At 45.3% G+C, this 15,466-nt stretch overlaps 2 protein-coding genes across 3 annotated transcripts in view; one reads left to right on the top strand and one right to left on the bottom strand.

Annotated features, from left to right (window-relative positions):
• Positions 1 to 4,521, top strand: part of UBA1 (ubiquitin like modifier activating enzyme 1) — a 29,006-nt gene extending 24,485 nt beyond the window's left edge. For both annotated transcript variants that reach the window (XM_078609784.1, XM_078609785.1), the window contains 5 exons: positions 237 to 329; positions 794 to 985; positions 1,703 to 1,804; positions 2,942 to 3,042; positions 3,583 to 4,521. In XM_078609784.1, the coding sequence (XP_078465910.1) occupies positions 237 to 329; positions 794 to 985; positions 1,703 to 1,804; positions 2,942 to 3,042; positions 3,583 to 3,718 (624 nt within the window). In that variant the 3' untranslated portion in view covers positions 3,719 to 4,521. The remainder of the gene's footprint in view (positions 1 to 236; positions 330 to 793; positions 986 to 1,702; positions 1,805 to 2,941; positions 3,043 to 3,582) is intronic.
• A 1,031-nt stretch (positions 4,522 to 5,552) lies between these two features.
• On the bottom strand, positions 5,553 to 14,965 carry LOC144729469 (PAK4-inhibitor INKA2-like). The gene is made up of 2 exons (XM_078609786.1): positions 14,878 to 14,965; positions 5,553 to 7,030 (listed from the first exon to the last, which is right to left on the bottom strand). Exon 2 carries the CDS (start codon positions 6,990 to 6,992, stop codon positions 6,312 to 6,314), a length of 681 nt encoding a protein of 226 aa, XP_078465912.1. The 5' UTR covers positions 6,993 to 7,030; positions 14,878 to 14,965; the 3' UTR covers positions 5,553 to 6,311.
• Positions 14,966 to 15,466: the final 501 nt, after the last annotated feature.

Raw genomic sequence — 15,466 nt, 5'->3', positions numbered from 1 at the left:
CAGCATTGCTTTAACGCCAGCAAGGCAGTGGTTTGGGGAGGCTTTCACCCAGTAGCAGTTAGATCATGGCTGATAAGTATGATTTTAATTTGAGTAATTTTGAATAATTCATGAATATAGATTGTATTGGTTTTAAATGATGAAACGAGTAGTTTCCGTGTTGTTGCGCTGCGTGCCCCTACTGCGCGTGCCCCTGGCTCCGTTCAGCTTTTAACGTGACCTGGCGACCTTCACAGGACGACGATTCGAATTTCCACATGGACTTCATTGTCGCCGCCTCGAACCTGCGCGCAGAGAACTACGACATCACCCCTGCCGACAGGCACAAGGTGCAGCTTTTGCCCCCTCTATACACTACACTCATACTTGTTACACAGTACTTGTTACGTACATATTTTTCACAAAGCCCTTTTATTCACATTATTACTTCTTAATAACTACTGTATGTCGCTTTGGTTAGAGTGCTTCACTCTAAACTTGAAGGTTGCAAATGCAAATCTCAGGTATCAGCTCAGCCCATCATTTCCCATGGGTTACTAAAACCGTGGATAGCCAGTCGTGCTTATCTTGTGGAGAGACTGGCTGTTGGTTGCTGGCCACTTGGTAATTTGGGCTTTTCGACCTTTATTCAGCAACCAAGGTAAAAACAAAAATACCAAATACACATTTCGGCCTTTTAAAAATAATTCTGCTGGCGCTTCTTAGCTCGCGCCCACGGTGGTTGACGGACGAGCCGGCAGTTTGGTCGATCGCTGCGGTACTAACCTGGTGCTTGCGACTCTTTGCCACGCAGAGCAAACTGATCGCGGGCAAGATCATCCCGGCCATCGCCACGACCACGGCGGCCGTGGTGGGGCTCGTGTGCCTGGAGCTCTACAAGATCGTCAACGGCAACAAGAAGCTCGAGTCGTTCAAGAACGGCTTCATGAACTTGGCGCTGCCGTTCTTCGGCTTCTCCGAGCCCATCGCCGCGCCCAAGCACGTGGTCAGAGGCGCCGCTTGCGCCAGCGGACACCACCGCCGGAGTTTACACTTTTGCATAGTTTGCGCTTGGCCCACAGTGACGTGTAGATTCGTTGTAAAGTACGTGGCCAATTGTGTGATAAGATTCGTAGAATCTGTGCAACACTTTTGCAGGTTGCTCAAATGCATTTTTTTCTCATGTAATGTCAAGCATACTCTTTAAATATCTCGAATGTAGGTGTGTCATACTATCAAAAATTGCGTTCAAGTAATTGCGTGCTATTTTAATCTGATTTTAATGTGCACCTAAATGAGCAAATATTAACTCTTTGAATTTATCATGTGTGCTATTTGTTAAAAAATATTATTTAAGCTTGAGAGTGGAATTTTTATTTTGCTTTTATAACAACCTGAATATGCGTTGTTTCTATTACAAATAATTAACACGGCCTTAGAACTGAAAATGCCTAATATAATGTCATGGACAGTGGTGCTTCAAAGCATGGAGAGGAGAGCAAAATATCTTGAAGCTTTACAGCATGGTTTCTCAATATATCATAATTTTTACCTAGTACAAATATGTTGTGAACATATTAAAGTGAAAGAAATAACATTTGAATGTAATGCGTAAGTGCAGTATGTATGTTGAACTTTTGCACCGTACGTAGCCAACCGTGCTAATCGGAGGTGCTGTGTTGGCTGGTTTTTCTAAGGCGGCAAGGTGCTGTTGTCATTTCAGTACTACGACACAGAGTGGAGCCTCTGGGACCGCTTTGAGGTGAACGCCATCCAAGAGAATGGAGAGGAGATGACGCTCAAAGAATTCACGGCCTACTTTTTGGTACGTTCACCGACGGCGCGTGTGGAAATCCCCAACCGCATTGTGCACCCCGCGGTTAATCGCCGGCCATTCACACTTGGCCTTTAGCGCCGCCAGCTCCTCAACGTGAATGGATTTGCCTGAATGTGGCAGCAGCGGCTAAAGATTTCCCTCGCTTTACGGGGGTTTTGGTTTGTGCGATTTTGTGTGTATGCAGTTGACCTATTTCTACCCCAAATTTGCTTCGTGCTGTTTTGAATTCGATCATATGCGGTTGGACGTGGGACAATATTGTGCGTCCTGTTTGTGCTACTCTCCACGCAGGTGTCTTGTGCGGTTAAAAAAAAATTCGGAATGCATTTTAACACACAAAGCGAGGGTAACCTGTGGATTGATGTTAAGTGCTTGTACACTTATTCGTGATTTCCTGACACTTGGTATGTGAATTATGTGAGACCACCTACATGAGGCCAAGGGGTAGCTAATTTATCAATCTGTCCTGACTTCTCCATTTTCCAATTATATCCCTGGTTTCATCCGTGTGCACTCTAGTCTCTTCCCACATACTAAACAATCTCAGAATTACTTCTCAAGGTTCTTGAGCAAAACAATCTCAGAATTACTTTTCTCAAGGTTCTTGAGCCTCAAAAGTAAATAACTTGCTATAGTATTATTAATATTTTCAGCCTGATAATTATTTGAATAAGAAAAGTTTAGAAAAGGATTTGATTTAAGAAAACTGGACATTAAAATGGGGTGTAATGTTGCTAATTGGTAAGACTTTGAGATTAGTTTTTTTCTTCTGTATTGTTTGCATACGTTGGATAAAATCCTGTTGCTTCACTTCCATCTGCTTACTGATAAAATTGCGTTTCATGTTAGTTCACCTTAACAGGTCGCAGCTGACATGGGGGTGGCAAATATCTGAACTTGTCCAGGGTTGACTTGGCCTTAAACGAGTGTCTTTGGTGCCATGTGCAGGCTGAAGCACCGGTGTGACAAAGGTGGCCTGGGCACGGCAATGGCCAGACCACACCTTTGTGTGCCGTGCCTGCCTTGATAGGTGCTCACTAACTTGCACTGGCCCCGAGCAAGACGTGCTAAAATGGTGGAGCTTGGAGTGTTGTTTATGGACCCAGTGGCATTCTTTCCCTCCAGGAGAAGCACGAGCTGAAGATCATGATGCTGTCGCAAGGCGTCTCCATGCTGTACTCGTTCTTCATGGGCCAGGCCAAGCTCAAGGAGCGCCTGGACCAGAAGTGAGCAGACGACACTGCTTTTGTGAAGAGAGCGCAATTACGCACTGTCACGCAACGTTGCAGCTTTGTTTTTTAGTTTTCTTGTGATGCAATACAATGTCCCCATTGGCAGAGTAGAAATGTTTTCGGTCAAAGGTGGGAAAACTAGTGGTAGCCATTTCTTTGACCTTTAAAATGCACTTTGTGATGACCACATGAGGAAATATCATGTCAATAATATATGTTTATAGACCTTTTCAGAAAACAATCTTAAGGTTTACAATCCCAGGTGATTGAGTATCATAATGAAAGTATATGTTTTGGACCCCATGGTCTAATTGTCCTCTTTAGCTATCAGTCCACATTTTGAATGACGTCCCATAAAAAAACGGCTGTCGTTTGCGTCCTGTGTGCTTTTAAGTCGTGGTTGCCTGAGATGCACTTCTTAAAACAGTCGGCTGCTGTGTTACATAAGCCCATGTGCTACTGCCACATTATGCGTTCATTCCAAACCACTCCACATGTGCTCAGCTGTGCGTGTGTGCACGTGTTTGCCCTCAGGATGACTGAAATTGTCACCAAAGTGTCGAAGAAGAAGATAGGCAAGCATGTGAAGGCACTGGTCTTTGAGCTGTGCTGCAATGACACCAACAACGAGGACCTGGAGGTCCCTTACGTCAAGTACACATTCCGCTAAGCGGAGCGCGCTCCCAGCCTACAACCCGCCCTGCCAAGCCCCCCCCCCACCAACTTCCCTCCCCGCTCCTCCTTCACTCGCACCACACTACACCTTCACTCTCTCTCGTTAGTGTGCGGCGATAGTTAACCCCACCACAGGACCGCAAGGCACATGATAGCGCAGCAGAGATGGTTGCTTACCTGTAGCATGTGTCTTCTGGGAAGTGTCTGGTCCAATTACAGACTTTAAAAAGAAATATTTTAGGGGAATACTAAAAACAATAAAAATCAGCTAGCGATGAAATCGGGTGCACGACTCTAGCCATCCCTGCTTTGCGTGCGTTCCGGTTGCACTATACACCGCTGACATTTGTTGACAATGTTACCTAGAAGCGGAGGGGGGGGGGAGGCAAGGTTTGAAACATGCTACGGGAGGAGAGGGCCGTGCGCGCTGCTGCTGCTGGTGTCCGTGCAACACGCCGCGCGCTCGCGCAACCCCCCTGCACTTTAGGATGCGCACTCTGCCGAGGCGCCACACAGGCTGCACGCTCCGCTGGCCGCCGGCATCACTGTCGTTCGCACTGCTTTAGGGAATGGTCGCTGTGGAAGGCTTTAATAATAATATTCCATCTTGAATAACTTCTGACGTTGAGCACATCGGTGCAGCAAAACATAAAAGAAAGTGTAACACTTGGATGTTATTGTTTCCTTTCTTTGCCATGCCACCCCTCTACCCCCTCGTCCCTCTCTCTCCACCTACTGTTTTGTTTTGTACAATCCCAACTGTTGATGTGGAATGGAATAAAGGATTTTGATCCGTGATTGTTGTTGATGTTTGGGTCGCGTGCCGTTTCAAAACCTAGTGTATTCCCCTTCCACCCTGGGGCCTTCTGCAAAATAAGCTCCACTTCTATATGCTTCTCTTGCAGGGGGCAGTTGAGTGGGGAAAAAATATAAGCACTTTGCTTCATCATTACGCCGAGGAGCAAAACTGATGCCTCCTACCATACGCTTGCCCAAAGGTGTATCTACTCGTAGAAGGGAAAATTTTCACGAGGTATAGATATAGTGAATGTACTATTAGGTCGTGCTACGTAGGCAAGTTTATACCAAACATGTTTTGGAAATTGTACAAATATCACTCGTAGTTTATTAACTAAAGCATTCCTGTGATGGTGTTTAATAGTTAATGAGCAGGTGGTGTAAATAGTTGTGTACTTTTAACTAATTACACAACCTGATGCAGCTAATTGTGAGATACGTTAAAGCAGCTGATGCGTTAAACTGTTAACATTGCCAGGAGTGTATTGGACTTCGAGTGAATTCCTTAAACCTTTCCACAACTTGGCTCAGCCAGGCCTCAATTTTGTTATTTGCAGGTCGTCGTCTCGCAACTGCCAATATCACAAGTGATCGTGGATAAGAGGCATTCTCATAGATTACGTGCAATAATTACTCTTAAATTATCTTCCAACTCTTGTCCATTGTGGATAAGAGCATTTGATGTACAATACATGCTTTGTGAGGCGTTGAAATGCTTTATAATTGGAGGTAAAACTGCAGTTAATGGCTAGTTTTAATTGTCCCAATAGGGATATATGCTCTATTGAACATCGTTTTAAGCCACTGCCCATTTTTATTAATAAACACCGCAGTAGTCTATGCAATTAACGACTTAAAATGCATCATCCAGCTGTACATAGTGGTGCATTTCAGGCATACAAAAATGTGCATGCCCTTTGCCTTCCCCTCGAAAGAATCGCAATTAGACGTTTACAACGTTTTTGAAGAAGTACACGATTTTAAGCCATTCCGTGAATGTAATCTTTGCAAAACAACTGCAACAATACAAACATTTTAATACATTTTTTATTTGTAGAAAGCCGGCCGCTGCCAAATGTTCAACTTTATAAAGTACGGATCAAGAGGCAGCCACAATATCCAGTCCACGCTGCCACTTTGTAAAATATGTAACCAGGGTCTCGAGTGCTTCATCTGACAAGGACGAGGCTGTGTGTTGCCAGTTCGTAATGTATACTCAGCACGTGGTTACGAGTTGTTTCGCGCTGCTGAGAAAGGCCCTTTGCCAACACAGCTGGTTTGAGTCGAGGGTTTAAGTGGAAGTTAAACAAGTCCTCTTTTGAAGGCACACTTTGGAGAGTTGACGCCCAGCGATTTCCTTTTTAAATTGACTTTTCTATCGGAGGGGGTTTCTGTGGTTGGAATTTCTGCGCGCTCTTCCATTAAGCAATTGTTCAAAAAGCCCTCGCGAAAACAAAGTGGCTCATTAAAGAGCGTCAGCTGTTGGGATTTCTTTTTTTAAACGGTCTCAAGTTCATATACAACACCTAAAGGTTACCCGATACATTGAAACAGGTGGCCACCACCAGGGTACCCAGTTTCCATTTTCACTACAACGCTAAAACCTTCCAGGGCACTTTCCTTTCAAATCCACTTTGACATAATTATTGAGCATATCGTATTCAATACATGCCCAATTCAAGGGTCCAAGAGAAAATAAAGCCACTGTTAATGTCTGAAAATGTACACGGGGCACAAGTTCTTCGTGATCTTTGAACACCGACCGCTCAACTGCCCCGACGCCAAACGCCTCACAATGCCTTGTGTACGCGTGCAGCCTGGCATCGTGCGCGCGAGTTGAACAGATCGTACGGCGCCTGGCACTTTCTCGCCTCCGCCTTGAGCTGTTCGGTGGGATGCTTGCGTACCGCCTGCTCGCCGTCCCTGACTTTGTACGCCTTGCTGTGGACCTTCCTGCCTGGCCTGAGGCTGGAGAGTTTCCGCTGCAGAGTCCCACCCATGCCGAAGAGCCTCTTGCAGCTCTCCAGCGGCGAGGACGCTTTCACGCCGCCGCTGCTGCCGCTGCTGGGCAGTTTCTCGGACGGTGGCTCGGCCGCTTCTATCCAGTCCGTGATGAGGTCGGCGAAGCTGTTGTCTCCCAGCACGATGGGCTGTCGCTTCCTGCCTTCTGCCGACAGCAGGCACGCCGTCCAGTCGGCGCGCCGCACGTTCGAGGGCCCGTCCTCTGCCCGGGAGGCCCAGTGGTGGCAGGTGTCGCTCTCCTCTCTTCGAAATGAATTCCTCGTGCAGCTGTTGCAGCTTGTTGAGCTGACGTGGTTCGGCGGGGTGGGGTACGTGGCCTGATGCAAGCCCCTCTTGTGTGTAGCAGCGGCGGCGGCAGCGTCGGCTGCGCTGGCAGTGCCTCCGCTCTCCATGGACGTTTGGAGTTGTAGGAGCTTGAGGTCCTTCAGCGCTTGCATCATGATGTCCATTGCGTCCAGGAGTCGGCAGTGAACCTGTGAGCAGTGCCCTTGCCAGACAAGCACGCACAAGCAGAGCGACAATGAATATCTCATCACTTAGGCCGCGGCATCACTGATGCGGCCAGATAGTATTTTGTTGAGGGTGGCTCCATCGCACAGTGGTTAACGCCTTACATCTGAGACCAGAGATTGGAAGGTTTGAGCAACTGCAACGGATGTTAAAAGGTGCTATGACATCACTTGCATGGTGTACTCATGTGAATCGGATTTGAACTTTACCCTTTTGTGTCTTGTTTTCCCAGCTCTGCTGTATTATCTCTGTGAAAGGTAAGTTGATTGATATTTGACTTAAAACATGATTCCGTGACTTTGGTTGTGAGTGTAGGCCATTGTGATCTAGTGACAGGGCAGTATTCTTGAGAAATTGACCCACAATTACAGGCGCAAACCAGGGAGCATGTTACAATTCCCCACATTTTGTATATTACCTCCCTTTAAAATAAATCGCACAAGTATTCTTGGTGAGGTGGTTATGATATTCCAAGTAAACTTAGGAGTTGTCACATGTTTTTCAATGACTGCTGTCTGAGAGAGCCTCTTCTCGCAGTGCGATTCATGGCCGCTGACCATACTTCATTATGCTGGTCAATGCAAATTGATGAAGGCAGGCAACATAGGCATGGGAGCACAAATGTACAGGACAACAATGGATCGTGTTGTACTGCCTTGTGGGTTGTCATGAATGGTAAATTTAAGGTCAAAAGTCCCAAGTGTTTCTGCTTCAACGGGCATTGGAGCGGCGCACATTTTCCTTGGCAGCCCCTGAGGCAGTGGTGAAAATTCCACATTCACATGGCGGGTGCCAGTCTTCCCAAAGGACAACCACTGTTGACTTCCTACAAGGGGGCACTTATTTTAACTGCGCTATAAACTCTCCAATTGTGAGTCGAGCACTCTCCTTACAGTGCCACCTGGCTTAATATCAAATTTCAATTCATAAAGTAAATAAAGTATATTTTAACACGCACGTGCCAGTATATGCTGGTGGCGGAGCAGATCAAACGCGCTCTTGTCTCCGAGTGTGGGTGTGCTTCTTTGCACGCTCATCCAAGCGTGCTAAGTGTTGCTCTGTAAGCGAGTGAGCACATTACCCACATTTTTTAAATAACATTTGGTGGAATTGTAAGGTCACTTGCTTCAGACGTGCCTGCCTTGTGACCGCCGTCACATTTGGTGGCAAACTCGATTTTACTGGACTTGTCATTCTAGCGAAGTGAACGGAGACAATGCAATCTTGTTTTAACAAGCTTGTACTCTACAAACTGGTTGTGTAACATAACCTAGACACATAGGGGGCACTAAGAAGTGTACGGTTCACCCTCCCTGCAATATAACTTTAATGATATTTATTCCTTTTGAAGATTAATCCATCCCACGTCATCACTTACATCTCAAATCCAATTGTATTTAATTACTTCACAATTATAAAAGTAATGCATAACTGCCCATAAATGGTTATTTTTACCAAGGGAATAACATTCAGCGTCTAAGGCTCTCACCAACTTAAGAGGCACATGTACAGTATGTTATGGCTAAATTAATGTAGTTTAGTTTTTTACTTCAGTAAAATATAGTGTTTGCCCGATCAACGTCTTAACAAGCAATGCCTTCAATGCAATGCCTTAATGAGTACAGTACAGTATTTGAATTGAAATGTCAATGAGATGAACAGCTCTTCTAAATGTAATCTATTGGCTGCTTTGAGTATCCAACAAAAAATCCACACACACAAAACGATAAATGTTCGGTGACCGGATCCAGGCATTATTAAATACTGCTGGTGTGGTCCCGTTTTAACGACAGCTTTGCCCGCCCAACTGGTTTGGCAGGGGGAGTTATTCTTCTTCCTCTTCTTGATCTCTGGACTTAGGGAACAATCCCCTCCTTTCAATAGGCCGCCCGGCTGAACGACATCCAGAAGTGATCGAACACAAAAGACGCCTTGGATTGCCACAAACCTGAACGTTGGCAAGCAACGGTCGTCGCATGCCCTTCGAGCTGCAGCTACACAACGGCACCGCTGCATATTTGCAGTGGCCTGTTGACACCTCGGCACACACACAGCTCCTCTGGCCCGCATATTTTGTTTGACGAGAGAGAAGGCGCATGCATGCACGTGTGAGTGTGAGTGCGAGAGTGAGTGAGTGAGGAGCGGTGGCGCGGTGGTTAGCGCGCTGTGCTACGAACCCGGCGAGCCGAGTTCCATTCCAGCTCAAGGGCACCAACACCAGTGACGAATATCTGAGCCGATACTGGGCCTTCTCTAGATAGACTGGGCATCAAATGAGTACCTGGTGCGGTGTTTAAACGTCGCCTCCAGGGAGACAAAGGCGGCCGGGCGTGGTTCTGGCCATCCACCCCCTAATGTGCCGTGCCGGCCTTCATAGGTGCTCGCTAACAGCACTTGCCCCAAAATTGTGTTAAGGCTATACGGGGGATCTAAATCTTTGTATTTATCGCAATGTGACCTGGCCTCTTCATTTGAGGCAGACCTGCGCTATGTTCACAAACAGCCCTTATGTCACTCCACTGCTGGATGAGGGCCTCCTTGTGCCGTCCGCGTGGTCGGGGGTTATTTGACCATACTCTAACGTGCGGGTTGGTAAGGATGGGCAGCATAAATATGGGAGCATAGAGGTATAGTGCAACAACGAGTGTTGCCGAGATACCCTCTGCTGCCCACAGAGTAGCTCAAGCTGCCCATTGACAAGCTGGCATGCATGGTGATTGCCCATCCAAGCTCTATCCAGGCCCAGCCCAACTTAGTTTCTGGGTCTGACGAGATCGGGCACATTCAGAGAGATGTGGCCATCAGCTCAATGTAGTATGACACTTGTACAGAATAACAACAATATTTTCTATATAGTTTCTTGGCAAATATACCACGCAATAAAAAAAAATCCACATTATTTGCCAATTTTTTTTATCAGGTTTCATATTTCTGAGCGAAACCTCAAGGTCAACCACCTGCTTTCACAGTGGCGTCTGTTTAACATCTGTGATGAAAAATGTGCATCTTATTCCTCAAAATCAGACAGCATATACCTAATTTTGTGTTCTCGTAGAGATGCACAGTATATAGTGTACACCACTGCATATCTAACCGTCACGTGTCCACCCTGACCATCTAGCTGCTGTCACCTGTGCATGGTGTTAACTAAATTTGTCTCAGGATATTGACAACATCCGACCGTTACGTAAAGTCCACTGGTGCCTTCGTTGAATACGTAGTAGGCTTTCGTGACCAATATTATCCACAAAAGTTTTTTGGGGTGAGATCGCGTAAATATAAATGCGTCGTTAAACCCGCCACCACCCGACACAGCCACTCAGTAAGTGTCTCACGTAAACAAAACGTGCCAATTAGTTACAAGTTCAGCACACCGCTTGTGTGTTGGAGAGTAAACCTTTATGCACCAGTGAGTTGGATATGCGACGTACTGTAGATGTTAATATTATTGTACTGTATTTCACAGATATCGCCCTGTAAAGTCCTCAATGTGGTTTACACAGCAGCAATCGACGCTCTCCCGACTGGCAGACTAATGCCCCACAGGACACTCTTGAAAATGAAACTTTCCTCGTCGCTTTGAGTTCTTACCTGGTTCAAAAACAAAAAGTACCAAAGTAACTTCACAATCAAACGCAAATAAATAAATGAACTTACAACATTTGCCGCGTCAATGTTGAACGTGGTGAGTTGCTTTTTGCTTCATCCATTTAAAATGTCCTTCAATCGCTGTACTTGTTTGAAAAAGGTTTTGATGCCTGCTTCTTTGGAATGCCATTTTTTTTCTTTCTAATGCACATTAGGTACAGCTATGCCGCATTAAAATGCGCCGCACTGTTGTGCGCATTCCTTTCAATTACACACGCGCGCTCTCAGGCCTTGCGGGATCCCTCGCTTATATGGCCTCGTTTCTCTCCTCCAAGACTCATTCTCAACGCGGTGCCAGAGAAAAAGCCACCCATCGTCTGGAGCCTTCATCACATCTCCTGCCCAATTAAAAACACAAATAAAGGCATCTCTGTTGCGTGCGCGTGACCTGCGCGTGTTGCACGCGCACAGTGCTGGTTTTGTCGACGTGAATGGCACGGTGAAAATTGGCCTCGCAGGAGTCACTGTGGAAACTTGTGGCCAGAATGTGAGCAACATCAATGACGGAATTCAGCATCGAATGGTGAAACTCGAGTGTGGTGAAGGTGGAGCAACTACACCAGGGGGCCCATGGGTCGGAGCGGATACGAAGAGGGGAGGAAATTGGACAGGGGGCACCATTTTACTCTTTGCACGAGGGCCCATGCCAGCCACACTACACCACAAGTCTCAATGCACAATCTGCACATTGCCTTTGTTGATAGGGATTTTTGTCATTCTATGATTCGACATTTAAACATTAATTTGAACATTTTCAAAAATTAACCAAATTATATAAAATATTGAAAAGGTGCTCAATTCTGCAGTATCGTGAACACATATTCTTGGTTCGTTCCCTTCTACGTGACTATACCGAAAGAACCAAGAATATGAATCCCAGCAGTCACAAAAGCTTTAAATCGTAATTTTATCGTGAACACGTCTGCTAATGCTGAAACAACAACAATCTTCAGGAATAAATATGCTTAAAGTGTTGTTTTAAAGCTGGGTAAAGAATTCCGTCATCTCAATTCCAATGGGACTGAATTCCACAGATGTGGCCCTACAATTCAAAGGCACTGGAGGCACAACGCAAGCCCTTGGGACACTGTGTGAGCTTCGCCAGTTCCAAAAACAGTGCTTATATTTAAGAACTTGCATCTTGGAATCCCTGTCTCACTTGATACAGCAAATCTGGCTGTGACGGTCCCACCTGATGACGGAGACTTGTGTTGCCTCCGAAACGTCGTAATTTTTTATTTTTATTATTTTATTTTTATTAATTTTAATTTCATTTTTTTTACCTACGTGACTTTACCGAAAAAACTAAGAGTAGTAGTGCTACGGTGAACAACTTAGTCCAAGTTATGGAAGCCAGATATTCTAGAACTGTGTAGAGAGCTCAGAAGCTGCTGTTGGGTCTTAAACTGGCCACGACTGGTGATCAATCCTGAAAAGCCACAATCACATCGCTCTCATCATCAACCAATAATTTTAAAAAAATTACATCCTTTTTTACTCCACTGCTGGATTAAGTGTGTTGCTTGTAAAAATGGAAGGAACCGAAAATCGAGGAAGACCTAACGGAGCATGGCTTGACGACGACATAAGAGATCAGTATACAAAGTTGTAGCACTACTTGGGCATATTGGCACAAGACAGAGGAAAGTGGAATCAAATGACGAAATGTGCAGTGGACATCTGCGGGATATCTGCCAATGGATCGTGATGATGATGATGATGCCAGATGAATGCCTCTAAAAGCTATGGCAAACAAGTGCCAAAATAGCCGACCATGCTTCACCAAATTGTTCAGTCCAGGTTGAGGGAACCCAGGACCAGTTCAGATGTCACTCAACACTGATGTTAGCCACGGCAGGAAATCGAACTCAGGTCACCATGGTGTTTGTGTACTGCATTAACCACTGTGCCACTTCTGCCATATATGATAAAAAAAAAAGCGTGTCTATGTGTAAGCTCGACTCCAATCGAGAGAACAGAAAATTGAGAATGTGCTCTTGTGAAGCAAAACAGAATGCCTGCTGAGAGGTTATCAGACAAAGATTACAAGAAAGCCATGAAGTATGCTCATACAAGGGTCATGATGTTACGTCAAGCCATGGATTGGAATTCCTTCTTCATTAACCACTTGATCTCCCTCATAGCTAAAGTTGCCATGCTCAGACGGGCGTCTTACTCTATTCTGTGCTGTATATAGAACGGCACACATTGATTATTATTTTAAATGTTGCGTCACGCGCTCGAGAAGACAATGATATGTGGCCAGTGGGTGCGTGATTTGCAATTAATTGAGGTTGAATGGCACCTTTTTAATTAGACTCTCGGCTAATTAAAACCAGAAACCACACTTTTCCTGAGCACAAAAGGGCATATTGAGACCTCGCTGCTCCCCACCCGAGCAGACTGCTCGTATGGCGAGTTGCCAGACCGGCAGGGCTGTCGCCACTGCTACGACTATCAACCTGGGATCGGGTGTTTTGGCACTTGCCTTGCCAAATGAACCAGCCCGTTTGTGAAGTACACACACACACATTCCATGGTCTCCGTTGAGACTGTAGCCTAGAACCAGGGAATGGCAACTCCGGGATTCTGGGGTCGAGTAGAGCTCATCTTCCCATGTCTCCCGACCGACATGCATTAGTAATGGTCGATGCTTTGTGTTTGCAAGTGAATGGAGAAGAGTGAGTGACATGGGAAATATGAACTGTGGTCCTCACTGCCTGGAATGGTCCTCTAAGCCTTTTCTGTATTAATACTTTATGAATGTATATATGTAGAGTACACTCTTTACTCAACCATCTGACGACCCATTGAGATCCATTCCCAATTCATCAAGGGGAGTTTATGGTTACATAAGTTTAGCAACGTTTGCGAGAAGTTTTTGACTATGGGCACTACCACGACTCACGGAAACTCCATCGAATCAATGATGAAGGTAAAGTCTCTATCACCAACTTTATATTTCACGTTTTGTTTTAAGATTACAATGCCCCCATGCTGTATTTTATTTAATACCAGGTCTGCCTTAAAAAAAGAGAGACACAGAGACAACAGTTTTAGTCTCAACAGACTCTTACTTTCTCATAAATGAAGGGCCTAAATACCAAGCAACTAGCAACAACCAGCACCATTGAAGGTGCAAAAGGTAACACGAAACACAATTCCTGAATTGAGCAACGTTGTAAGAACTTGGAGAAAGAGACGATGGGAAGGAATTCCAAAGTGGAGCGGTGAGAGGAAAGAGGCAAAACACGCACGAGTGGAGGAGACCTGGCAGACAAAGTCCTCAACTCAAGTGGAGAAATCACCAAGTGAAGTTGTTGCGAACGGCAACCCTCTTAGTCGTGATAAGAAGTGGGAAAGGGAGGCGACTCATTTCTTGACAAGTTGCCATGCAGCTGTAGTGGTAATCGAACCACTGACTCTGCTAAAAATGGTTTTAGGGGCAGGTGAGCTCACCACATGCATTCCCAGAATATACATCATCATCACCCATGGTCAATCCACTGCCCAGAATATTAAAACTATATATACCCCATAGTTGTGTGTATATATACACGCACACAATTGACGTGTACATATATATGGATTGAAGACTGGCTTGTTGTGAGTATGCCAGCCGGTTTTACGTACGCAGCAATCACATTCCATTTATATGAAGAAAAACAGATTCTTTGAACGTTCGTCTTAGCTTTACAATGTAGTGGAATGCACATGAAAGTAATGAAAACTACATTATACACATACATAAAGCAGTGGATAGATCATGTCTGGTGATTCTTTGAGCACAATATGTACATTAGATATATGCCTCTGCAATAGCGGCAGGCATATGCAGTGTGTATGTGTATGACAGTCTTGCAATTATACAACACACTACGGTACTTTACACAGTATGTATATTCATATACTGTGTGTCGATTATGGCATGTTTTAATATATATGTGATTGTTGCAATAAATTCATCGACATACATTATCTCACACGTCTGCTATTCATATGTGCGTGCCTTTTGAAGTTCACTTAAGTCTTAACCATACCATGCAGCATAATAACTGCAGGGCTACAAACAACATCCCATCACTGTGAGCGTTATCCACGCTGAGATTGCCACCGTCTTAAACGTGCGTGGCAAGATTTGTTTGTAGGTGTTCTGTAATCAGGAATCCCACTCACCGATGATTGCCGAGCTGACGTGCGCGCGTCCGCGTTCTCTGCCTTGTCGTCCAGTTCTGTTGAGAGAGGAGAGGCTGGCTGTTGTAGAGGCCAGAGGCTGGGGGGGGGGGTGGCAATGCGGGGAGGAGACGGTGGGAGGAGGTGTGTGGGAGGAAGTGGGTGAGTTTGTAGCCTTGAGCGTATAGTCTGGGAGTTTGTGGACCCTAAGATCCCAACACAGATACGACTCCCATCATCAGCAGCAGCAGCAGCCTTCCCTCAATGGTAGGTCACTCTTTCCTGGCCGCTCCCATTGTCCATCGATCTCGAGCTGTGCATACCAATGGCTGTATCTATGTATGCCCGAACTAAATGTATGTTTTTGCTGTCACCCATGACTATGCATTTGTTATTGAGTAACGTCCTCCAACAACCTTGATTTTAATCTTTGTGAACTCATTACACATTTCAAAAGCCATGCTACCTTCCAAAATAGATTTGCTCTTCGTAATTCAGCTGCTATTACAATAATGGCAACCCCTTTAAATTATATATACAGTATATATATAATGTAATGTTTTTTTATTATTACATTTACAGCATTTTGTGT

This window comes from Lampetra planeri, chromosome 32, assembly GCF_965212315.1.
Source record: "Lampetra planeri chromosome 32, kcLamPlan1.2.h2, whole genome shotgun sequence".
Classification (NCBI taxonomy): Eukaryota; Metazoa; Chordata; class Hyperoartia; order Petromyzontiformes; family Petromyzontidae; genus Lampetra; species Lampetra planeri.
Note: the sequence above shows the minus strand (reverse complement) of the source record. Positions and strands in the feature narration are given on the sequence as shown.